The sequence below is a fragment of the Carex rostrata genome, chromosome 4 (assembly GCF_964058835.1).
Source record: "Carex rostrata chromosome 4, lpCarRost1.2, whole genome shotgun sequence".
NCBI classification, from domain to species: Eukaryota; Viridiplantae; Streptophyta; class Magnoliopsida; order Poales; family Cyperaceae; genus Carex; species Carex rostrata.
In genome coordinates, this window is record NC_135921.1 from 1,007,169 (window position 1) to 1,033,633 (window position 26,465).

The 26,465-nt window shown below is 32.1% G+C and overlaps 1 protein-coding gene across 1 annotated transcript; it reads left to right on the forward strand.

Moving 5' to 3' along the window:
- The first annotated feature begins 16,317 nt into the window (after nt 1-16,317).
- On the forward strand, nt 16,318-25,523 carry LOC144552473 (disease resistance protein RPM1-like). The gene is made up of 2 exons (XM_078300454.1): nt 16,318-16,599; nt 22,659-25,523. Exon 2 carries the CDS (start codon nt 22,710-22,712, stop codon nt 25,521-25,523), a length of 2,814 nt encoding a protein of 937 aa, XP_078156580.1. The 5' UTR covers nt 16,318-16,599; nt 22,659-22,709.
- The last annotated feature ends 942 nt before the right edge of the window (nt 25,524-26,465 follow it).

The following is a 26,465-nucleotide window of genomic DNA, read 5'->3' on the forward strand; positions in this document are numbered from 1 at the left end:
TCTCCACTTGGATAGATTTTGTCTCTTTTGGATTTTGTTTTTTTTTTCTGTTGTCATTCGTTTCGAATCTGATTGTTTTATAATATCGATATATATATAAAGTAGTTTGATAATAAATCCGATATTCAATATTGAGTCAAACAGTCAATTTGGAATTCGATTATTTTATTCGTTTTCATGATCAGAGTTATATAGTCAGATGGTTAATAATCGTCAAAGTTATATAGTCAGATTCATCTAGTTATTTTGAAATTTCAATTGTTATTAAATTATTTTATTCTTTTGGAAATTTGATTATTTTTATTTAATTCATTTATATAAGTCAGATTAGATGTTAATTAATATATTTGGTGTATATCTGGAAATACATATATAAGTATTAATTTAGAAACCGTGTTACATGGTCTAGGTCTGAATTCTGAAGTAAAGAGTGACGAAGAAGCGGTAACGAACTACACCACAATAGCAGGTGCGGGTTTCCTGGACTTTGTAAAATTATTACTTACCATTTTGTGTGCATTTATGTTTATATAGTTTAATTATGCATGTTGAATTCGAACGACCGATTGACTTTGTTAGAAAATATTAGGATATGATTCGTTTGATCAACGGACTTATAAAATGTGTGGTGTTGAGTTAATATACGTGATGTGAACAGATAAGTAAAGTGAACGGGAGCCGATATGTTCGCATGTCGGGATGTATACATTGGGTCCGGTGTTCGACTGGACCCCTCGTTAACGTGGCGTTGGTTGGACTTCCCGTCACGGGTCAAGATCTAGCATAGGGTGGACTCCCCGTCTAGTGAGACAGCCTCTCATTGTTGGTTGGACTTCCCAGTGAGTTGGCGGCCTCCCATTGTTGGTTGGACTTACCAGTGGGTTGGCAACATTCTAATGTTGGTTGGACTTCCCATTAGAATGACAAGATAAATGGACTAACGGAAAACTTGTAAGAAAATGAAAGTGTTTATGATCGTAGGATTGCATGGCATTAGAAACGCATGAGTATTTATTATTTATTTCATTTTCATGCTTTTGAGAATTAAGTTAATTTTATAAAATTTGGGACTGGAACTGAATCCCGCACTGAGAGAATGTTCGAATCTCTCACCCGTTCCACTGTTATGTGGGTTCCAGGTAATGAAGAAGAGACGCTAGAACAAGGTCGTGAGTAAAAGCAAGCCGGAGGATTCATGTTTATGATTAAATGCCACTTATGTTTGATTTTATTTTATTTTATTTGTTTCATTTCCACTAAATTGGTACACTTGAACATGGATGGTTTTTACCGTATTCCTAACCATGTATGTCGTGACCGCTGTTGAACCTCTTTGATTACTATTGTAAGACTATTGTTTGTATATTTAATGTGGCATTTGTGGATGTTATTGATAATGTATGTGATGTGTATACGCCTTACGTATAAATACGTGGCGGGTTGTCTCGGGGTGTGACAACGTTTTAGAAAGTAAATCCAACCTTCACAAATTTTATGAAATTTGACTTCACCAAGTTTAAGAAATTAAATCTTTCAATTTATTTGAATAATTAATTCCTCCATTAATTCAGATTGTCCATATATTAGGGTTACTTTATTTTTCGTTTTTGAAACATAAAAAGAACGGTCCAAAGAAAAAATCTCTCTTCTCGTTGCTGTCTTGAGCCGAAATCTTGCTATTAAAATCCTCACCCCAAAATGATACAGTAGTCGTAAACAAAATTTGAAAAGATATGATTGCTCTATTTTTATTCTCGAAACTATAGAGAAAAATGAGAAATTAAAGAAATATTTAATTGCAGGAATTAGAGATAGGGTGTAAGGAGAAATAAAGAAACGGGTCATTAGAGATTCATTTAATTTTAATTGTGACAAACCATGTAGTAGTCTGTGTGGCGAGTATAATTTTAACTAAATTTAGATTTCTACATATAAAATATATGTATTTAATCAAAAGAAGACAAATTATGTGATTAGAGGGTTAATATTTAATTTGAAAATTCAATTTTCAATCTCAATCATTGGCAGATCAGGACAACTACGTGCATAATATAAGAAAATGGAGATATATATTTCGACAAAAAGGCAGGATGAAATCCGTTTGTACCTTTTTTTTCTTCATCTACCCACGCATGATAATTAAAAAAAGAAAGCGTCTAATTGTCCACAGTCTTTTGTCCACCATTTGTCCACAGCTTTGACTTGCGCGAATACTGTAAAATTACTTCTACATGCTGTATAATTATACAATATATCACATAAAATATATCAGTTAATCACAAAACATCCAGCAACTATTTGAAGTGGTCCCATGATAGTTAGAAAAAGATTGCAACTTGCACAACAGGACAAAATAAATGTACTTTCAAACTGTACTTTCGGAAATTACAGTTATAGGAAGTTATTGGCAATTAGAATTAGTTATTAGCGGTTATTGGCAGTTAGAGTTAATTATTAGCGTCCGCACTGGGTTGAATTTGTATACAGTAAAATTTTCAATTGAATCTTGTATATTGTAAAATTGAATCTTCTACACAGTAAAATTTATAATTGAATCTTGTATACTGTAAAATTGAATCAGCAGAACTGTAAAATTGAATATTGTACATAGTAGAATTTTCAATTGAATCTTGTTCGGATGAGTAAGAAGCCTCTCTATCATCTCTTTTCTTCAGATTTTCACAAGATGAATACTGTAAAATTACAATATGAATACTGTAAAATTACAAGATAAAAACTGTAAAATTAACAAATCAATACTCCAGTAAAACTTACAATTGAATCTTGTATACTGTAAAACTGAATCAGCAGAACTGTAAAATTGAATCTTGTATACAGTAGAATTTTCAATTGAATCTTGTTCAGATGAGTAAGAAGCCTCTCTATCATCTCTTTCTTCCAGATTTTCACAAGATGAATACTGTAAAATTACAAGGTAAATACTGTAAAATATCTTTCCTCTAGATTTCCACAAGATGAATACTATAAAATTAACAAGGCAATAATGTAAAATTAACAGATTAATACTCCATATCGCCTCTCTATCATCTATTTCCTCTATATTTTCACAAGATTAATACTGTAAAATGACAAGATGGATACTGCAAAATTAACGGGGCAATACAGTAAAATTAACAAATCAATACTCCATATCGCCTCTCTATCATCTCTTTCCTCCATATTTCATTTGAAATGCTAGATCTGTTACTACATACAACAAAAACAACAAATTCAACAGAAATAACTTACTAGATTTGAATTTTGCCGTGCTTTTCAACAAAAACAACTTCTATTCGATCGCGCTCCACGATTGAAGGTTCCATTGCGATCATGTATAAAAAATGAGATCGAGTCAGTAATCTCAATTAAAATCGACATTGCAAAGGAAAAATGAATCAGAAATGTACAATATTTCTTACCAAAGCTTGAAACAATGCATTCACTGTTCGGAGTTGCGAGCCGAAATCGAACCAGTACTTGATTGAAGCAAAAATTTTCATCTATTCACTACTTTTGTTAACCTGGTTTGATTAATTGAGCGAAGGGCTTCGATTATGCTTTCAAATGAAATTATGTGACCCTGATTGGATAGATCGGAGATAGTAGATAGAAGGAACAGCAAGAGAAGAGAGAACGATGACACAGAGACAAACAAATATGTTTTGTTGAACCATCAAGGAGTAAGCGCGCGGCCTGACTAGGGTGGAGGTGGTCTCGCCTTCCAACGGGAGGCGGTCGATCTCAACGTAGATGTGAGATCTGACGATGACGATCTGACTGGACAGATATGGCTTGACCAAAGCGTTGGCAGAGAAAAGTTTTTAGAGAGAAGGAGATATGAAATTAGATACGAAAGGAGATTTTTAAATAAACAAAATTTGGAGACCGACAGTTAAAACCTTATCTAAAACATATGAGTAAAATTAGTTAAAAGATGGTGAATAAGGTGTTGTGGACAGGTGGTGGATAAAAGCCAGTGGACAAGAACCTTTTCTCTTAAAAAAAATATATCGGGAGGGATTTGGAATGTCCGATCCAAACCTAGCTAGGGTTAGATATGGGCCATGTGGCACATCTGGTCCATTTATTATTTTGGTTCGGATGTGGCAAGATCATTATGACCGAAAAATGTATAGGACCGATCCAATGATCCATTATCAGGTATATATATTTGTTGTTGTTATTTTTTTTTCTTTTTCTTTTTTTGAGTTAAGCTGTTTAGGTATATTTGTTGATATTTTGGTTGTATATGCTTGTAACTGACATTAAGGTTTCCTGGTATATGCATGTTAGCTCTCCTTGTTTCTAATAAAATCAGTGGACCTTGAATCCACTACTGTTCAAATAAAAAAAGTTTATATGTTTTATTTAAACTCAATGAAGATCAAATAATTTCTTACTCGAACAAAAATATGCAATACTAATGATCAAATATACGAGAAAGGTTCAAATGCCTCCATTTTTTTTGCATCCATCATGCCTTCATTTTTAAAAACTTTAATAACTCAAAATTTTGAAACTTAAAAGTCAAAATAAAACCGTTAGATATGAAGTACATCATTTTATATATATGCACATGTAAAACATTATGACATTTCAACTTTGTTTTGACTATCATATATCAAGAGCTTATAAACATATATTAATGTAGATAATTTTTAGATATTAATCTTTCAACCTATTAATTTACATTAAAAAAATAAAAATATGATAATATTTTATGAGTGTATAGAAAAAATACATTAATATTTATAATTTAAATTTTAGTTATTAGCTTTTTAAAAATAAAGATATGATAAAGACATTTAAACCCTTTTCCAAGTATAAGTTCAAATTTTGATATTTCTATTTCAAGTCATAGGGAATGACTTGTCAAAAGAGCCCGCCCAAACCCAGAGACAAATCATTGGGTTCCACATACCAACCCAACTTGGACGGTTAGTTTTTTTGAGGAAACAAGAGGGGTCTAGCCCCACTTTATATTAACCATATTCGGTTACAATGTGAAGGTTCTCAGAAAGAGAGCCTGGTGATGTGTGTTGAAAGAAAATGGAATAAAACATAAAAGCAAAAAATAAAAAGAAGTCTAAATGGTGCTACGTGTCCAGAGTTGTGGAAAAAGGAAAAAAGTGTAAATCTATCTAATGTGTCCCTGCTGCTATTTTTATAGCTTTATTTTTGGCCTAAGTGCTCCTTCATCATCCATGATCTATGTTGCTACTGTTATGTCTTCTTCCTTCTAATCTTCGTACTTCTGACACTTCATCTACCAGTTGCTGTAATGTTTTAACTGTTCCTCTAAAAATCCTGTTGCATCTTTCTTTCCAAATGAAGAAAATGGTTGTTATTAAAGCCTCCCTTGCTCTGCCTGAAACCTTCTTATCCACCATCGATTCAATATTAGCTTGATTGTTGTGCTGCAGTTCTGTCAATTGGAGTGCGACCCCTACTCCGTTGATAATCGCCTTTGATTGGATGCAGTCATTGAAGAGGTGCTTGGCATCTTCGTCACTTGCTCTACACATATAGCACATTCCTGCTATTGTGAATCCTCTATTTTTCAGGTTTGCAGCTGTTAAGATCTTATCATTATACAGTAGCCATGCAAAAATTCTGCATTTTGGAGCGATTTTCAGTTTTCAGATGGTATCTGTGTTGGATTTGATTCTTGGGGTGTCACACAGTGTAGCATATGCTGATTTTACCGAAAAACCCTTATCTTCTTGCGGTTTCCAGATGGGCTTACCAGTATCCTGTTGCGGCTGGGCGAGCCATAGTTGCAGCCCTTGTTTGAGTTAGCACAGTTGATGCAGTTCTTCCTCCGCTTTCTCTGTCAGTGCATGTTCAAAGAGTTGTGCTGAATCTGTAGTGTTGAGAAGATCATGCAAGCTGTTGTCTTGGTTTCTTGCAAAGCTGTATAGGGCGATGAACCAATTCTTTATTATCCCTTCGCCCCAATCATGTTTCCAGAGTTTGATGTCTCTTCCTTGAGTTGGTGCCCTTTGCATGAACACAGTTTCTTGTTAAAATGGACTTCTGAAAAAGACGAATTCCAGATTCTTTACGCGAGTTGCTTGGTCTCCCTATGAATAAAGAAGGGTCCAGATTCTTCATTAAATTTTATCACGGATCACAAAACTTTATTTTTTTTAACAAATTGATCACTAAAATTTAAACATATTCACATATTCACATGTAGACGCATCACTCGTAAGGTAGGTGGATTTCAACGGTTCAAATTCATCATTTAAAATCGATTTAACGGATTTTAGACTTAAATTCACCAAAGAACTTGATGAACTAATTAAGAACACCTAGTTCTACTCCTCTTATATATGTATATGTGCATCTGTAATAAAGAATCTGGACTTGTTGCTTCACAGCTCACACAAACTGATAAACGAACGTACCCTCATTAATTACCAGTTGACCGCAGACCTTCATTAACGCGAATTTTTATGGGAATCAAAAAATTTGAAAATAGAATTGGATTGAATATCAAAGTCATTTCACCTATAAAAAAAATTTAGAATATAGATATTGCGCAAATGCATGAAAAATACATTAGGATATTTTATTTTTTTTTAAAACAGAAGATGTAATATTTAAATTAAACTATATTAGTATATTGATACTAAACACTGATTATGATCAATATTTGCAAATTAGATTCTAAAAAAGAAAATTAAATTAGTGAATTGAATATACGTACATTGCAAAGTAATATGAGTGAACTGACGTTGAAATAGAAATTTAACTTAAAAAATAATTTTGAGTTTTGTTTATTTGACATTTCGTGTACTTTTAAATTCTATTTATTTAATTATTTTTAGTCTTGTGTTTGATCAATTATTATTGTACTGTTGCAATGCTATTTGAAGTTATTTTTAGTCTTAAGTGTTTCAATACTTATATTAATGTATTTCAAACTATTAGCTTAATCACAATTTAATTAATTAAATGAATAATCAAATTCATGAATCTAATAAGCTTAATCATTGTTTTATTTTGCCTTTTTAATTGTATATCTAAGGATGAGATTATATGATTCTTGATGAAATGGGAGGTAGCACAATTGGCTAGAAAAATGTCCTAGAGTTATTATACCCAAAGATCGAGAGTTCGATTCCCCCTCACAAACCTTGGTAGCTACTACCAAGTTTAAAAAAAAAAAAGAGATTATATGACTCTCAATTGAGACATAAATGGGGCATAATAATGCTTTGCAACAAAATGGGGCCGGCTATAATTTTTTTTGTTTATTAATCACGGTCCCATAAGGAGCAACAGATGTTGGGGAAAAAAAAAACATAGATGGGACATACTTTATTTTTGCTTCAGTGGGCAAAAACCAACAAAATATAAATGGTTTTTGTTTGTCTACAAAATTTTCCTTACAAAATTAGAAATGATGTACAAATAATAAAGTGTGAACTTAATTTAAATTTGCAAAAGATATTTTAGAGGCATTCAAATGTCTCTATTTTTTGTATCTCTGTTATGTCTTCATTTTTATAATTACAGAAACTCAAAATTTAAAGCTTAAATTATTAAAAAAAAAGTCATTATATATGATCTATATCATTTTCTTTGTACACATAAAAAATCATGACACTATAATTTTATTTTAATTAGTATTAAGAATTTGTAGAAATATATCAATGTAGACAACTTTTAGTTGTTGATTTTTCAACTTATTAATTCATATAAAATTAAAATTAAAAATAATATTTTATATAAATATAAAAATTAATATATATCACATTTAATAATTTTATTTTAACATATAAATTTTAGAATTTTTATTTAAAAAAAAAGAATAATTATAACAAGCCCCTCACCCGTGTCCCCCCATTTATCCCCGCACTCTCTCACTTCCTTAACTGTCATATCCCCTCACTTATTTGGCTAAAAATTTCTACTTATCTCCGCATTAAATTAGAGTCATTTAATACCAATCCCCGCATTAATTATGCTTTCCTCTAATAACAATTCCCGCATTAATTATTCCTTTAAAAATAATTTCCGCATTAATTATACTGTTATCTAATAACAATCCCCGTTAATAAATGTTTATTTGTTATTTCTGAGAAGTATTTATCCATGTAACATAAAGTATTTATCCATATAACATAAAGTATTTATCATTATGTATGAGAGTATTTATCAATGATGTTTACTGTAAGTTGCAATTATGTTTGAGAAATATTTATCTATGTAACATAAAGTATTTATCCATGTAACATAAAATATTTATCCTTATACATGAGAGTATTTATCATTATGTCTAAGAGTATTTATCACTGATGTTTTACTGTAAGTGCAATTATGTTTGAGAAATATTTATCTATGTAACATAAAATATTTATCCTTGTAACATAAAGTATTTATCCATGTAACATAGAGTATTTATCATTATGTCTTAAAGTATTTATCATTGATGTTTTTACTGAAAATTGAAATTATGTCTGAGAAGCATTTATCTATGTAACATAAAGTATTTATCATTATTTGTGAGAAGTATTTATCATTGGGTGAGGGGATTGTTTATTTAATGGCCCCCAATTGTGCGGGGACAATCCAAAAAAAAAAACGAAATTTTTTGCGGGGATAACTAACAAGTATTTATGAGGGGATTGTTTATTTAATGGTCCCCAGTTGTGCGGGGACAATTCAAAAAAAAAAGAAATTTTGTGTGGGGACAATTAATGGATTGATTTATTCAGTCATAATTAGAGATCATTGCATAGGGATTAATACTTTGCAAATTCAGGATTAATACTTTGCAAATTCAGGATAAATACTTTGATGCTTCAAGTTAAATACTATCATTTTTTTTCGGAGTATTAATGATTGAGCGGTCCCCCCCATGACTTTTTTGGCAGTTAGTGCGGAGTTTTTTTGCAGGAATAGACCTGCGGGGATTGTTATCAGCCTCCAAAAAAAAATAGAAGCACCATGTTAACAAACAAATAGAAGAATATTTGAAGTCTCCGCAAGTTTTTTATATATGCATTAAAATACGAAGAGACGTGAAGCATTGAAAATGACGGACGAAGTGAGAGGGCTGTCATCAGTCATCATCTCTAAAAAGTCAAAACAATAATGAGAAGATGCAATTCAGGATTTTCTGTTTCCCATACACAAAGGTGCTTTTATGGAGTACTAGTGCGGAGAATTCATCTTAGTTGAGGTAACAAAATATTTTTGTTTGAATCTGGACTGTCTAATTAAAATCCTCATGACTATTAATATGGTTTCGTGATTCAGAACTAATTCAGATATAATTTTAGAACAATTTGGAATTATTTGAATCGAAGATCTCAGTTCCACAAGAGAGCAAAAACAAAAACAAAAACAAAAACAAAAATTAATTAATAATTCGTAATATTCAAGAAAAACATGTAATATTTGTGAATTATTTGTTAATAATTTAGTCAAAGTTCAATCAACTAAGTAATTCGTCGTTTAAAGCACTATCATCACAAAAACATTTAATTTACAAATAATTTCTGAATTTAACACAAATTTTGTGACTATGCTCCACACCAATCAAAATAACCCTCTACACTTTTATGCATATGTGCATCTACAATAGAAAATCCGAACTATTCTTACTTCGCAGTTAACGCAACCACGCCTTCATTCCTAGTTGACCAAATAATTAGGGTTTGGCTGCTGATAATCGAACTTCTACCCCTCACAATCCATCGTCGCTTCTCACTTATTATTTCCTGTTCGCACGCGACGCCATCCGATCGAGAGTTATCTCTCTACATGGCCTAACTTCGAATACTCTCGATATTTAACCAAAAGGTAACAAAAAGAAGAAACAGAAAACGGACCACAAAAGACGCGCAGCAACACCTGGTTTTCTTGAAGTTGAAGGGCTGTGCCGCTGTGCTAGCTTACTCTTTTGTTTCTCGAGATGTGAGCATTCCATTTATTTATATTAATTTTCATTTTCATTTTAATTAAAAAAATTGTGCTACAATATTGCTTCGCAAAAGGTTTCATCAGCTAGTATATCGACTTCGCATCTTTATTTTTGAAATGTGATATATATATCTTCATTCTTATGTTAGAGTAAGGCTAAGGTGCTATAGATTGCATAGAGGGTTACGATGCTATGGATCAATATTGTTCTTCATATTAATATGTACAAATGTTAGATATAGGTTTCTCCCATCCATCGTGCCTCTCAAACTCTCTTCCTCCAGCACCTGCCCCTTGCTCTCTCTCGTTCTCTTTTGCACCGCCTCCGCCCAGCGACATCTTTCTCCTCCGGCTAGCTCGATTCGGCTTCCCTCTCGATCCGACGCCAGCGTCGTTCCTGTCGCTCTCCTTCTCTCTGTTTCTCCTGCTTGCTAGGTTCGAGGTGCCTTGTTAAAGGCACGCTTTTGTTATCTACCTTCCCCTCGATCCAACGGCAGTCCCCTCCAGGCATTTTCCACCTCTCCTTCTGTCGCTGAGGACACTTGTGACTTGGTTCTACAAGTATTTTAAATCTTTGATTTCGTTCTATTGAGTCTTACAAAATGGGAAAGTTGTTATTCATATTTTATGTTCTTAAGTCTTGAATCACTTTATATGTGCCCAAGAACAGATACATAAAGGCTGAGGGGTAGGCAATTTGGAAAAAAAATATTGGCCCAGTGCAATTTTTCTCTTGTGCCTACCTCTCATCAAGAATTGTTGCCTTTCGGGTCAATATAATTGAAACCTTTTACTGCAGTCTTAAATTATGGGTAAGTTAGTTGTATGCTAATAATCTTTTATGAGATATTAACACGAAGACAGAGAGGGGAAAAAACGAATTTGTTCCTCTATTCTACTTGCTGCTGAATTTTTTTAACTGGTCCACTTCGCTGAATTTTTGGTCGAATACAAACTCTAGATATGACTGACGTTCATCATTTTTATTTCTCGTAGACCTCAAAGTATCTCATTTGTTTCTCGTAGACCTCAAAAGTATCTCGTTCCTTTTATACACTGTTTGATGAATTGGTTACAAGTATATTCATATTGTAATGAATTACTATTATGGTTGAATCTTCTTTTTATTCTTTTGATTTTTACATGTTTTATCATGCTGATTATTTTTAATCTAGTATATGATATGTTAATAGATTTGAACTCATTTAACTATTAGAATCCAATTAGTATCCTATCCTGACGGAAATTCTGAATCGCCCCTGGCTGTACCTATACTATAAGTTGGTCCCACACTGGTTCAGCAGGCCAGTAACCTAAAATCATTATAATTTGGGCATATAAGTGTACCAACCATTTCATTGTTGGCATGTTCATTTGGGCATATATGAATATGTGTGTGTGTGTCAGGTTTCAGATTAAATATCAACTCTCTAATCAAACAATCAGATGTTTATGATTATATGTATCTTTTTTATTTATTTTTTACGTGTAGAACTCTAAATTTATTTAAACAAGTACTCATCACATACAAATTGTATTATCTTTCCGATTGGTTCCGATATTTTCTTTGATATGTCATTTAAAAAAAAAAAATTGATTGGTCATGTCTACATTTATTTTTTTAATATTTTGCAAAAAAAAAAAGCAGCGACCGGATTTTGGGTATCGGCGACCGGTTTCACGGTCGTTGATACCTTTTCATGACGTCAGCAAAAAACAACAAAGACCAAAAAAATTTGGTCGCAAATAAAGTATCAGCGACCGGATGATGTCATTCAGCGACATGTGACATCATCAGAAGAGTATCTTCGACAATGCTTTCAGCGATGAGTTTTCACTTTCAGCGACCGGCGACAATACTTTCTACGACCGGAAAACCGATCGCAGAAAGTCTAATCTGTTGTAGTGTTAATAAGTAATATATGTTTTAGAAAACCAACAATTGAACCGGTTAAACTATCAGTCTGACCAGTGAACCATTGAACCGAAACTTTAGCGGTTCAATGTCTAGTCCGGTTCTGATAACATTGGTTGGTTCTTTTACCCACTCTCTACTGTTTTTTTCTTTCGAAAATGACACACTTTCTCTAAAAAACCTAAGAAGCTCAAAACATTGACTGCTATATAAGAATTAAGGATTTTCTGTACCCGTACACGAAGATACTTCTATGAACCAGTGCGGCTGGCATATACTCTCCAAACTCCAAACCAATTAAAAATGTCTATCTACAGAAAGAAACCATTGAAAATAGTCAAAATACATATAATACAATCGCATTAAAATTTCTTTTCATGCATCCGTACGTGCACCTGTAACAAAGAATCTGGAGTCCTTTTATTTCACAGCTCACAGCTTCACACCCACATTGACCAGTTGACAACAGACCTTCGTTAGAGCTTGGCAGCTGCGGATCCAAATCTGGTCCTTTTCTTAAGAAAAGGAGCACTTCTATTCCCTCATCTATGCCATTGAAAATCCATCATACGGTTTTAATTACTTTTTTTTTTTATATTAATATAATCTATTAAAACACACTAAATATAATTAAAACCGTATGATCGATTTTCAACGGCTTGGATGGAAGAATAAAAGGGTGCTTCTTTACTCAAGAAAGAAAAGGAGCAGATTTGAATCCGGCAGCACCCGGTGCGGTTGAAGGGCTGTAGCTTACTCTTTTGTTTCTCGAGATGTAAGTCGGTAATCCCATTTCATTTTTATTTTTTATGCCTTTTAATTTTATTAAAAAATTATCCTAAAATACTGCTTCACAAAATGTTCTATTAGCAAAGTAATTTTACTTTGCATCTTGATTCTTGAAATATCAGGGCTACTTTTTATATTCATCTATCTTCTCTTATTATACTTTTTGTTTTTTTTGATAAAATTCTCTTATTCTATTTTTAATATGAGAAAGAACTTTTAAAAAAAAAAAAACAATTATTCGTGTTTCATTAATGAAAGTTTGGGTTATCGATCCTAGAACATACCCCCTAGACAGCATCGCACCATAAAACTCCTGGTCCCTGTATATATAGTCTTCAGTTTACACACATCCTACTTCATAGACAGAACATGCAACTATTAACACACTCTGTACAAAACAGAACAAAGTCAAATTATTACCAGTTCAAATCTCAGTGATAACTCATTACATCATCAGTCTATAAAGAACTTAGTCCCTTACTACCTAATTATCCACTACAATTAATTCTGTTTTTTTAAAAAAAAAACTACAATTAATTCTGTTAACTAATTAACAAAGTCAAATTATCCAAACGTAAAATTAACTATTGTTATTGAATGGTTAATTTTTAAAATTAAATGATCTATCTGTGCTAATTCTTAAAAGATTGTAAAATATATTAAATTGAATATAATTTTCTTACAAAATTTCAATATATATATTTAGCACATTAAGCTGCTCAGAGGCATGATTTAAATTTTAATTAATTAAAGATCTCTATATTAAAGTTTACAGATATGGCTGTTCTGATAGGGCTTCCATTCTCCCTATTGGACTTGTTCTTCACATCCAAACGTTAGCAAGGCCTCGAAAACAATTCTTAACATCAGTTATCTGGTTTCGAGGTACCTTAATTAAGTTCTCTGGTTTCGTTGATTTCTCCTATTATTATTTTATATTTGGTAGATTTCTACAACTTCTATAATTAATATGGTAAATATAATATTTACAGATCACCTAATATTATTTTTCTATATATTATAGTATATCACCCTTGGCAGGATCTTCAGATGTCCCTGTTGTACGTCAGCTCTTAGTCAAGTTGATGGCTACACCAATTAATTTATGGTTGTCTAAAATGGACTCTTTATTATTTTATGAAATAGTAGGTGATCAGCCTACCTAATCTCCATAAATAAATAAAAAAATTTAAGATATTGCATTGTTTAAAGAAAACGAAGAACAACTATTGTTAAAAGGTAAGAATTATTATGGCTGATTACAAGAGGCAAATGTATATGATATACACATGAAAACCCTCATGAATATTCATTTAAAGTTTTGAACCAAACGTGGCCCAAACACCGAAGTCTCAGGTCTTCATTGCCAATTCTTAGGATGCAATTGGTTCATGCAAGAATAGAACTAACTCAAGAATAGCACTATTTTTTTGAAAACATAGTAAGAATTGCAAGAATAGAGCGTTATCATGGGTTGTTATCCCCAAAGTAAGAATGAAAGGAAAAAAATTGCCAGTTATATCTAAAGAATTAATTAGAGGAAAAATAAAAGAGAAATGCTGTAAAAGTATCATACAAGTTGATTATGCCAAAAAAAGAAGAAAAAATTAAAAAAAAATCAATGACTAATTGTCAGTACGCTCACCTAGATCAGTTTACAATTTGACAAACAGATCCATTGGTTTATAAATGTCCCATATATATTATCATTACAATTAAGGTTTCACATAGGGCTGCTAATGATTAAGGTTCCTCTCAAACTCGGTTTGGCTCAATGAAAGAAGCAAAATAACTCAGCTCTAGCTCGGCTCGGCTCGGCTCGGCTCGGCTCAACCCGGCTCGTGAGTCGGCTCATACTATATTTGGGGTGACAATAAATATATTCCAATCTGTTGAACACTCAGATTGAACACTTCTTGCAAGTAGAACGTATAATTACTATAACTAAAATGAACACATAATAGTTTTTGAGATAACATCATCCATTTTTAAACTCAAAAATTTTGTCACCCCTAAAATGTAATGTACATTTTTTTTCTCCTTGAATAAATTTTTCAACGTACAATGTACACTCCTTGAAATAAAATAAACACTTATTTATTTTAGTTCAAAATAAATATATGATAACTATTATGTATTAAATCAAAATACATTTTGATAATTGTCAACTTATTATTTGAATTATTAATAATTGTATTCATCTCGTCGGAGGCTCATAATGAACACTTCTTGAAAGTATAATGTATACTTACTATAACTGAAATAAACACAATAGCTTTTGAAATAGCCTCGAAGGCCTAGCTCACGAGTCGGCTCAGCTTGGATTCGGTTCAGATTAAGCCATAAAACAGACTCAAATGGCTTCCAAACCATTTAGCAGCCCCTTCTTTATTTTATTTTTGGACATGCAAATAAGCAATTCACACATTTGAAATATTGGGTCTACTTTGGGATTCGTGTTAGATAAAACTGACAACTCAATTCTCATTGTGCAAACTAATCAGATATTAACTGTATCAAAAAAAGGGCCACCAAATGGTTTGGAGACTTCTAGACAGGAGCCGCAGGGCCAATTAGCAGCCCTTAGTCTTTGGAGCCATCAAACAATTTGATTGTTTGGGTGAATTTCGAATTTCTACTGAACTGAAGTGTTTTGGCTTTTTTTTTTTGGAATCAAGGTACAAATAAAAATTTAGGCTTTTACCCATTTTCTATTTTTCCTTTTTTATTTTTTTTTTATTCCAGAACATTAACCTACTTTCTCAAATTTTTGTTCCGGGAAGACCGAAGTCAAAGATGCTTTCATGGATTAGGGTGTAATTAAAAATGCCACTTGCAAAAAAAGGAATTAAAAAAAGAGAAAAGGTTTATGTCCACTGGATTTTGTCCATCATTTGTCCACAACCTTATCCACTTCCGTCTAACTGTCTTTTTACAGTATACAAGATTCAATTGAAAATTTACAGTATTATTTAAAAATTTTACAGTATACAAGATTCAATTTTACAGTATATATTTTACAATATGCAAGATTCAATTGAAAATTATAATGTATACAAGATTTAATTTTTACAGTATACAAGATTCAATTGAAAATTCTACTGTATACAAGATTCAATTTTACAGTATACAAGATTCAATTGTAAATTTTACTATGTAGAAGATTCAATTTTACAGTATACAATTTTCAATTGAAAATTTTACTGTATACAAGATTCAATTTTACAGTATACAAGATTCAACCCAGTGCGGACGCTAATAATTAACACTAACTGCCAATAACCGCTAATAACTAACTCTAACTGCCAATAACTTTCTATAACTGTAATTTCCGAAGTACATGCAGTTGAAAGTACATTTATTTTGTCCTGTTATGCAAGTTGCAATCTTTTTCTAACTATCATGGGACCACTTCAAATAGTTGCTGGATGTTTTGTGATTAACTGATATATTTTATGTGATATATTATATAATTATACATCATGTAGAAGTAATTTTACAATATTCGCGCAAGTCAAAGCTGTGGACAAATGGTGGACAAAAGATTGTGGACAATTAGACGCTTTCTTAAAAAAATCCATATATGCCGAGACCAACCAATTGTATTGAAGATTCGTTTCATGCATCAAATATTGTAATAGAGACTGGGGACTCTTCTGACCTTACAGTTCACCTTAAAAATAGTTTAATTAGCTTCGCAGCTGCTAATCCAACTTCCGTCTCTCACAATTCATCGTGACTTTTCACTTCTTCTTTTTTTCTTTCCTGTTCAAACCTCGGCCCCTCAAACTCAGAGCTTTCCTCTCTACATCCCGAACTTCGATTTCTCTCGATATTTGGCCGATAAATAACCAGCATAGACAAAAGGAAAAGGACGAGGAAAGACGCGCAAGTATGCAACATCTGGTGCTTTTGTAGGGCTGCTATACTAGCTTGCTCTTTTGTTTCTCGATCGAGAGGTATGTCCGTAGTTCCATTTAATTTTTCTTATTTTGCATTTTTTTATTTAATTAAAAACTTGTGATACAATATTGCATCGCAAAACTTTCCATACGTTAACTTCGCATCTTGATTTTTGAAATATGATATATACAATCGCATATTATTTAGGGCTAATTTTCATATTCTTTTATTTTTTCTTATTATACTATTATAGTGAAAACAAATTGTTATTGAATGGTTAATTATTAATATAACATGATCTACCTATATATCCCAATTCTTAATTAAAAGATTGTAAAATATTTTAAATTTGACAAAATATAATTTTCATACAAAAATACAATAGTTTTAGCAAGTTAACTTACTTATCTAAATTATTATAAAATATCATATTGCAAGTGGCATTTTAATCCTTGCATATCACTAGTGGAAAAACTGGAATTAGCATCGGCCTATCTGGATCGGCTAATTGAAACAACCGATACTAATACCTATCTGGATCGGTTTTTTAAAAAAAAAACCAATCCTAAAAACTATTTAGATCGGCTTTTTAAGTGAACCAATCCTAATGTATGCACTATTAGGATCAGTTATATAAAGAACCGATCCTAATGTATGCACTATTAGGATCGGTTTTTACCAAGAACCGATCCTAATTCTGCAAAAAAAATGTTGGTTCTGCAAAAAAAAAGTTGGGTCTTTATAATAACCGATCCTAATACTATTTTGTAAATAATTTAATACTATTTTTTTTTAGAGATCTTAATATTTTGATTTAAATAATTTTGTGAAGAAAAAGTTTTATTGTATGCCAAAAATAAGGTTCTAAATAGCGCGCTATAGCGGCATAAAATACTCTAGACTGACCTCTGGTATGGTATCAAGTCCAAACTCAACAGCCAAGTACTAAGCAAAGGCCATTGGTATAGTGCAATTAACTAAAAACATCAAATTTGAACTCTTCTGGTAAATCAGCAAGTATGAACTGATATAGGAACCAAACTAAAAAAATATTATACCAGCATGTAGAGCATTCAAAAATACGTGGAATTGACACAAATTTCAATTTATTTGGATTTTTTTACAATTAGTTATGAATTTTCAAAGTTCAGCTGTCGAAAAAACTTTAAACAGGCATAACTTTTGCTAGGAAAGTCGGATTTGCGTGTATGACGACTTTTTAGAAAGGGGGGACGAGACGGATCCGAAGCATTAGAATTTCAAAAAAACATCATTTAGTGCCTCCAAAATGCAGTTTAAATTTTTGTACGACGGTAGATGTACAATGATCGGTATTTTATTTAGTTAAAAGCCTAAGAGACTATTCAATAATTATTCATATAATTATTTTAAAATGCATTTACTATTTATTGTGTTTGTTTGCCTATCTCCGAGCAAATGGTATATGTTGACAATAATCAAATAATCCAATTATTCTCTCTCTCGCTCTCCAATTATTCTCTAAAAAAAATATAAGTTGACATCATTGAGGCAATCTAACTATATTTCCTTTTGTATATTTGAATAAAATAAATTATTAAGAATCAAGGCCAAGTCCTTAATTAGTGTTATCTTTAGACTTGTAATATCCAACTGACAAATCAAATCAAAGTTATGAAGAGTTACGACATCACTTCATAAATAATGGAGATGATTGCTTTAGCCCCCTATGCCAAGGATTTATTGTTTCAAATGTTTCTGGGACACCTGATCCAAGAGGAAAGGTTGCACCACTCTCCACATATAATGAAGATGAGTACTTTGTAACACTGAGCATAAAGAAGTTTTATTTTTATTTTTTTACTTATTTATATTTTGTTTTTTTTTAATTAATCGATCTTAATTCTGCAAAAAAAAATTAGGATTGATTTTTTGAAACAACCGATTCTAATTCTTTTTTTTAATGTTGGTTCTGCAAAAAAAAAATTAGGATCGGTTTTTTGAAACAACCGAACCTAATTTTTTTTTTTGGCAGAACCAACATTAAAAAAAATAAAAATAAAATAATTAGGATCGGTTGTTTCAAACGATCGATCCTAATAGTACTATTAGGATTGGTTTTTTTGAAACAACCGATCCTAATTCTAATTTGGCACTAGGGTTTATTTTTATTTCGCGCCTCTGTACTTAGCCAAAAATTTTGAGTCTCAATACTATTGGGATCGGTTAAATAAATAACCGATCTTAATAACTCCCTATATAACCTGATTAGGGTTCTTATTTTCATTTCGCGCCTCTCATTTTCAACTTAGCGTCTCTGTCTGTCTCTGTCTCTCCCTCTCAAATCCTCAGACCTCCGTGTCTCTCTCTCTCTCTCTGTCTCCATCTCTTCCTCTCGAATTAGGATCGGTTGTTTCAAATAACTGATCCTAATTAGTACTATTAGGATCGGTTATTTGAAACAACCGATCCTAATTCAAACTTTTAGGATCAGTTGTTTAACCGATCCAGATTAGTGTAGTATTAGTATTGCCTTGATCAGGATCGGTTAAAATTTGATACTAATGTACGTAAATAACCGATTAGGATCGGTTAAAATCCGATACTAATTAATGTGCGTAAATAACCGATCCTAATTCTAATTTTTAAATTAAATATGAGTTTAAAGGGTGAAATTGGTAATTATAAATTAAATATGAGTTTTAAACTTTAAATTGGAAAGACAATAAAATTGGTAAATATGTGATCTTTTTCAAATTTACAAAGGTAAATATGATATTATGAACTTTAGAGAGGAAATACGTAATTTCAAAGTTTTTAAAAGATATACATGAAATTATTATTTTTACGGACATGTGCCAAGGAATAATAGTAATTTTTATTTTAGAAAAAAAATATGTCTAAGTTATTTCGGCGATAAAAGGGAATATTAGTGCCAATTACAGAACTTTTTTACTTTTTAATTTATTTTGAACCGATATATATTATCGCCATAATTATAGGTATTTCTGCCGAGACAATTTTTTGGGAACTTTGGTTGCCTTTTCATCGTGGTAATTTCAATAGCCACGCTGTTCCAATATCATACGGACTTGAAACATATTCTTATAATCGTGCCCTGATCACCAGACACTGACCGGACACTGACTGCAACTCAAAATCTATTAATTTCTCCTCGACCAGATGCTTAATTAAATGACCAACTAATATATCAAGCTCTAGTCTGGTTATAATACGATAGTTCCATTGATATTTTGCTCCCGTTCGATCCATATGATTCGACTTATAATTAAATCAAGCTACAGATTGAGGAAGTTGGCTCAAACTTTACCCGTTTGCAATTAATTGTAGTAGTATAGGTAAATTTATTTATTTAATTATAATTGAGAATTCAAGTGCATTTATTCGCAATCAGAAGCCAATTTACAATGCATATCTGGTTTTAATCAAGATGAGTTGATTATTTGCTTAAATTCTTTCAGGGTATTTCAAGAAAACTTAAATGCAAAATATTAATTCATGTTTCCAAGTTGATCGAGTCGGCATGCAGAATCGGACAAGAACCGGACAATAACTTGTTTCATTTGACCGTCTCCAGCTCAGGTATATTCCTTACAAACTTTGAAATTATCTATTTTCTGCATCGTCTAAAATTTCTTATATCATATTTATTTTTTAAAATTGCAAAAATTTAGAAATTTAGCTATTTTATTAAAACTCATTTTAAATTTATAAAGTATATATTTTTATCCTTTATTAAAAAAAATTATATAGCATGTTCAAGAAAAATATCAGTATTTTAATTTGTCTGTTTTCAAGAGAAAATTGTTCAATTCTCTACCTAAATGTTAGTATACCAAAACATATGTCTAAATAATAGTACGCATCCATCAAAAGTAGGTATATAGATTATTTGCTGTCGGATACAAACCAATGCTTTTCTTAAAGAGGTTACATATTTTTATTTTATTTTTAATGAAGGGTAAAATGGGTAATTATAAATTTAACATGAGTTTTAATAAAAAAGGCAATAAAATGGGTAAATTTGTATTTTTTTTAAATTTAGAAAGATAAATAAGATATTATGAACTTTAGAGGGACAGTATGTAGTTTCAAAGCTTTTAAAGGATATACATGAAATTGCCCCTACAAAAAAAAAATATAGAATCAGTCTGCTGCTTATTATTATTTTTTTGAACATATCCCAGGGAATAATAGTATTTTTTTTATTGGGAAAATTTCTAGTATATACATCTAAAATTTTGAAATAGCCAATTTCCTCATCAAACCATCTTAATATTCAATATATCAATACAAATTTAACATCATTTCTTCTATCGCCTTTCAACTATTTAATATTTGATTTATTTATTTTCAAAATTAAGTTGACTAATATGCCCTCTAAATTTAAATGGACATGTCCATTGTTTTTTTAATGTCATCTTCATCCCTTCTTCCCCAAAATCCATATCTCCTCACCATCTCTACATTCAACCCTTCTTATTGACTGTAAAAATCACTTCTCCCAATTCTCTAATTTCGCCCCGGTTAGTAACTTTGGATGTTTAAATAAGAAAAATCCAAATAAGAGGGAAAAAGAAAAATTAGAAAAAATCTCAAACCGTAGCATCTTTGCTGAAGCCTTTGGTCCCCTAGAGAAATGGTAGTGGCTTAAAAAATTTCATGAGCCAACTCGATTTTGATAAAAAAAAAAAAAAAAAGACAAAAAGTTTCAAACTAGAAGATTTAGGCATAAGAATCATCATGCCTTCAACGATTCACCCATGTTCGTAACTTTCGAGATATATTTTCTTTTATCTTATTTACAATTTCCATGGCATTTGTGAAACAAAACAAATTGACCAGAGAGAAAAAGTAATGTCAGCAGATTTCGAGTGCATGCTAGCATCTAGGTACTAGTATCTCTGCAATCAATGGTCGGTATGATTTTTATTTTCTGATTTTTAGACCAAGATGAATCATTTGAATTTTTCCATTTGAATATCCAAAGTTACTAACAGAGGCGGAACTTAAGAATTGGAATTAAAGGGAACAAGAACAGAGACAGAGTGTGGGTATGGTGAGAAGGAGAGATGGATTTCATGGAGGAAGTGATGAAGATGACATTCCCAAATAATGGATATGTCCATTTAAAATTAGAGGGCATATTAGTTAATTTAAATTTTAAAATAAATAAATAAAATATTAAATAGTTAAAAGGGGATAGAAGAAAGGATGTTATATTTGTATGGATATATTGGATATTGTTGTGTTTTGATGGAGAAATTGGCTATTTCAAAATTTTAGATAGGTACACTAGAAATTTTCCCTTTTTTATTTTAGAAAAAAAACATCTCTAAGTTATTTCATTGGTGTCAACTACATTACCTTTTTACTTTTTCATTTATTTTGAACCGATAAATATTATCGCTATAGTTATAGAGGTATTTTTGCCGAGACAATTTTCTTGGAACTATGGTTGCCTTTTTATCGTGGTAATTTCAATACCCACGCTGTATTAATATCTACGGTCTTAAAACATATTCTTGTAATCGTGCCCTGACCAGACTCTGACCGGACACTAACTGCAATTCAAAACTTATAAATTCCTGCCCGACCAAATGCTTAAATGACCAACTGAAGCTCTAGACCCTTAATTGAGCCTCAAAATTCCTTATCGAAGCCCATGGTCTAGTCTCCATGGGTCATGGCACCCTTTTTTTGAGTCTCAAGCCTATGTCAATCCAACTCATCTGACATCAATCCAAATCAAGCACAACAAGAATGAGACATTTTTCGCGAGGATAAAAAAATGACTTTTTGGGACAGAGTACCGTTATTGTTCAGTTTTTTCTTTTCACGACGATATTTTTTGCGAGGGAATATCATCATAAATGCGTTTTTTTCTCGCGAAAAGTGTCCACTCTGTTGTTGTGAAGGGAGATTATCTGAAGGTTCCATGCATAAAACTCCAACAATATTTGTCTTAACATATATTAAGAATTTTAATTATTAGTTTTAAATTAATTAATGGAAAACCAATTTTCAATAATAGATAAAATTGAAAATTGTTTATATAATGAAATGGTAGGTTTTATACGATTACCTAATTTTGATATATATTTGCTTTGAACAGCCGACGAATGAATGAATAAATAATAGTACAGTTGAACTCGGTTAACTGAACATGGCTGAGTCGGCCATTCTTGCAGCCCTCCGGGTCCTTGGAGATTTGACTAGTGAAATAGCCAAGCTAGCAATCTCAAAATTTTCAAAGCTTTGCTCAACTTACAAAAACCTTGAAGCAAACATACACAATATTAGTAGTGAACTTCGGGTGATGCAAGGATTTCTTGATGGGATAGAAATGGATGATCAAAGCAATAAACCTCAGGTAGCTTGGATAAAAGAGGTACATGAGTTAGCAAATCACATTGAAGATATCGTGTCTGAATTTGCATACCTAATTAATAATCAGAAGTTTGATGGAATATCCATTTATGTTACCAAACTTTTTAAAGATCCAAAGTTATTGGTAGACCTTAAACGAGTTGCCTCTCAATTGCTCGTAGCAGAAACAAGGCTTGTGAATCTTGCCAGGATGAAAGAGAGATGGGTGCCGACAACAAATGTCAGTACTGGGGAAAACTCAAACTACTCAAATGAATACTCATATAAAATGGCCATCTCTGCCCATTTCATTCATGAAGATCAAATCGTGGGAATAAAAAATAATAGCGAGAAGTTGACGAGCTGGCTAAATTCTAAAAAGCCAGAACTCTCTGTGATATCTGTTTGGGGAATGGGTGGTGTAGGCAAAACAACCCTTGTTACAAATGTTTTCAAGAGAGAAAAAAATAACTTTGATTGTCATGCATGGATTAATATCTCTCAATATTATACCGTGGAAAATCTTGTCCAAAATATGATCTCCGAGATTTGTAAAGAAGGGCAAATTAATTCAATCAACACAGGCAATAAGGATCTCAGAGAATTAAAAGAAATCATGGTCAAACTCTTGAAAGAAAAAAAATATCTAATTGTGTTAGATGATATGTGGGATCTAAAAGCATTTCAAGATATAAGGGACACGCTTGTTAATGACCATCGAGGAAGCCGAATTATGATTACGAGTAGAATTGCAAATGTAGCATCTCTTGCTCCAGAAAGAAATAGGTTAGAGCTAAAACCTTTACCTGAATTAGATTCATGGGACCTGTTTTGTAAAAAGGCGTTTCCTATTGAAAGAAACTATGAATGTCCTCCTCCCTTGAAGAAGTGGGCAAAAGAGATTGTTTCGAAGTGTGACGGGTTGCCATTAGCACTTGTTTCGTTGGGTGGTGTATTATCTTGCTCTGAGAAAACGGAATCTGAATGGAGACGTGTACATGATCAATTAACCTGGGAACTTGATAACAACCCAAATTTGGATCCACTGAAAAATATTCTTAATCTAAGCTTCAAGTACCTTCCAAAATACCTCAAGAATTGTTTTCTACATTGTAGTTTGTTTGCAGAGGATTTTCGCCTTCCGAGAAAAAAACTACTAAGGCTTTGGATAGCCGAGGGCTTTATACAACAAAAAGGGAGAAGCACATTAGAAGAGGTGGCAGAGGGTTATCTTATGGATCTCATACATCGCAGCATGTTACAAGTGGTAGAAAAAAATTATTTTGGTCGAGTGAAGAGGTGTCAAATGCATGATACATTGAGAGAGTGTGCCATCTCTTTATGCAAAAGAGAAAATTTTGGATTGATGCAAGAGGATAACAATTCAGAAAATGCCCATAGTTCTACTCGTCGGCTATCAATAACAAATCTGAGGGACACGGTCAACCATGATGTTTGTCTACCAAAACTCAGAACCTTTTTGTCAGTTGACAATGATGTTCCCTCATCTCCTTTGCTATCCATGATTTTTGATAAGTCAAGGTATCTTACTGTTGTGGATTTAGAAGGCTTGCCAATTGAAACGGTTCCAAATGCAATTGGGGATTTGTTCAATCTCAACTATTTGGGTCTGAGACACACAATGGTTAAATCTTTACCAAAATCTATCAAGAAACTTTACAACTTGCAGACCCTGGATCTCTTTTGTTCTCAAATACAAACGCTACCAGACGGCATAGCAGAGTTGAGAAAGTTACGGCATCTCTTCGCTGAGGTGGAGGTAGATCCAACATATAGGTCATTCCGGACTCGTACTGGAATGTCTTTACCTAGGGGCATATTTTACCTGAAAGATCTCCAGACTATACAGTCATTAGAATCAAATGCTATGGTAGTAAGAGAACTGGGTAATTTAACTCAACTGAGAAGCTTCCGTATATATAATGTGAAAGAAAACCAGTCAGTAGAGTTATGCAAATCATTATCAAAGATGAGTTTCCTTTCCTTGGTAAATATTAATGCAAGCGATGAGGAAGAGATTCTCCAATTGGATGGCCTGAACCTCCCACAACTTCAGAAGTTATGTCTCTATGGAAAACTAAAAGAAACCATGCTTGAATCACCTTTATTCAAAATATCTGGGGATAGTATCCAAATGCTACGGCTTGGATGGTCTCAATTACAAAATGATCCTCTGCCATCTCTTTCCCATTGCAGAAACCTCACGTTCTTGCACCTCAAAAGGGCATATGAAGGGCAACGACTAATTTTCCAAGCAGGGTGGTTTCCTAAATTGAAGAGTCTGGGATTGGAACAAATGTCTAATCTGATTCAAGTGGAGATGGAGCAGGGCACCATGGCGACCCTGGAAGAGATTTGGTTGTGGGAACTTAAACAGCTAGTGGAGGTCCCAAAGGGCATCGAGCACCTCGTTTCTCTCAAGTGGATGGGCTGCAGATATATGCCTGTTGATTTTGGGGGTTTAGCTGAAGGAACTCACCAACTATTTCATTTCACCTGTCGTGTTTTCACATTCAATGATTTGAGTGCATGGTATGCCTCCTCTTATTTTATTGGAAAAATTATGAGAATGTCACTACAAAACCTTTAAAATGTGAGAATGTCATTACAAACTTCAAAATGGAAGAAATGTCACTACAAATTTGTTTAAATTCTAAATTTGCCACTGATACTGTATTTAAAAAATAAAAATAATGACTGAAATACCCTTCATCAGAAAACACAAACCCTGATTTGCTTTCGTTAACAAGATAGAAATTGGATTTCTTTCTAAATTTCACTTCAAGGGTATAATTGGAAATACGAAAATACATATTCTAAAACAGAATTTTTCAGATTATTTTTTATAAAAATAGTATAAAAATTGTATAAGAATGACATTTTCACAATTAATGAAATTTTAGAGTGGCATTTCTACAATTTTGAAGTTTGTAGTGGCATTCTCACATTTTGAAGGTTTTGTAGTGGCATTCTCACAATTTTTCCTTTATTGTTTTATTTTTTTCATTTTGCATTCTGAAACTTGTGCGTATAATTTTTTTGTCCGTTACGTGAAAAACAATTGAGGATTTCTACCAATTATTAATGTGTCACAATAAATAAAAAAAATTGTTGTGTCCTTATTTTTTTATTGATTTACTTATGAAAGTAAAGTAGAGTTAGCTTCTTTATGATTGTAACAGTTCTACTTATTTATTCACTATTTGTATTTTTTTTTTTTTGTTCTTACACGCAACAGTTTTATTTTTTCATCATGAATATTTTCTGTAATGAGATTACAAGAGTTTGTGAAACACCAAAATAACTCCTTTTGTTTTTTTTTTTCAAAATCTATATGTTGTATGTTTTTGTAATAAATAAGTTTTGCCACAAATAAATATTAAATTACCATCATCTATTGGTATTGCTACAAATTAGTTTTAGATTGTTTTTACTATTTTTAATACACTCAAACTGATTAGACCATGTTGCAATTCCACCATGCTTTTTCTTTGAAGTTTATTTTCTATATTTTTCCTCCCATGCATTAATT

What these genes read in the sequence shown, in the direction of transcription:
- LOC144552473 (XM_078300454.1), top strand. Translation starts at nt 22,710, where the DNA reads ATGGCTGAGTCGGCCATTCTTGCAGCCCTCCGGGTCCTTGGAGATTTG.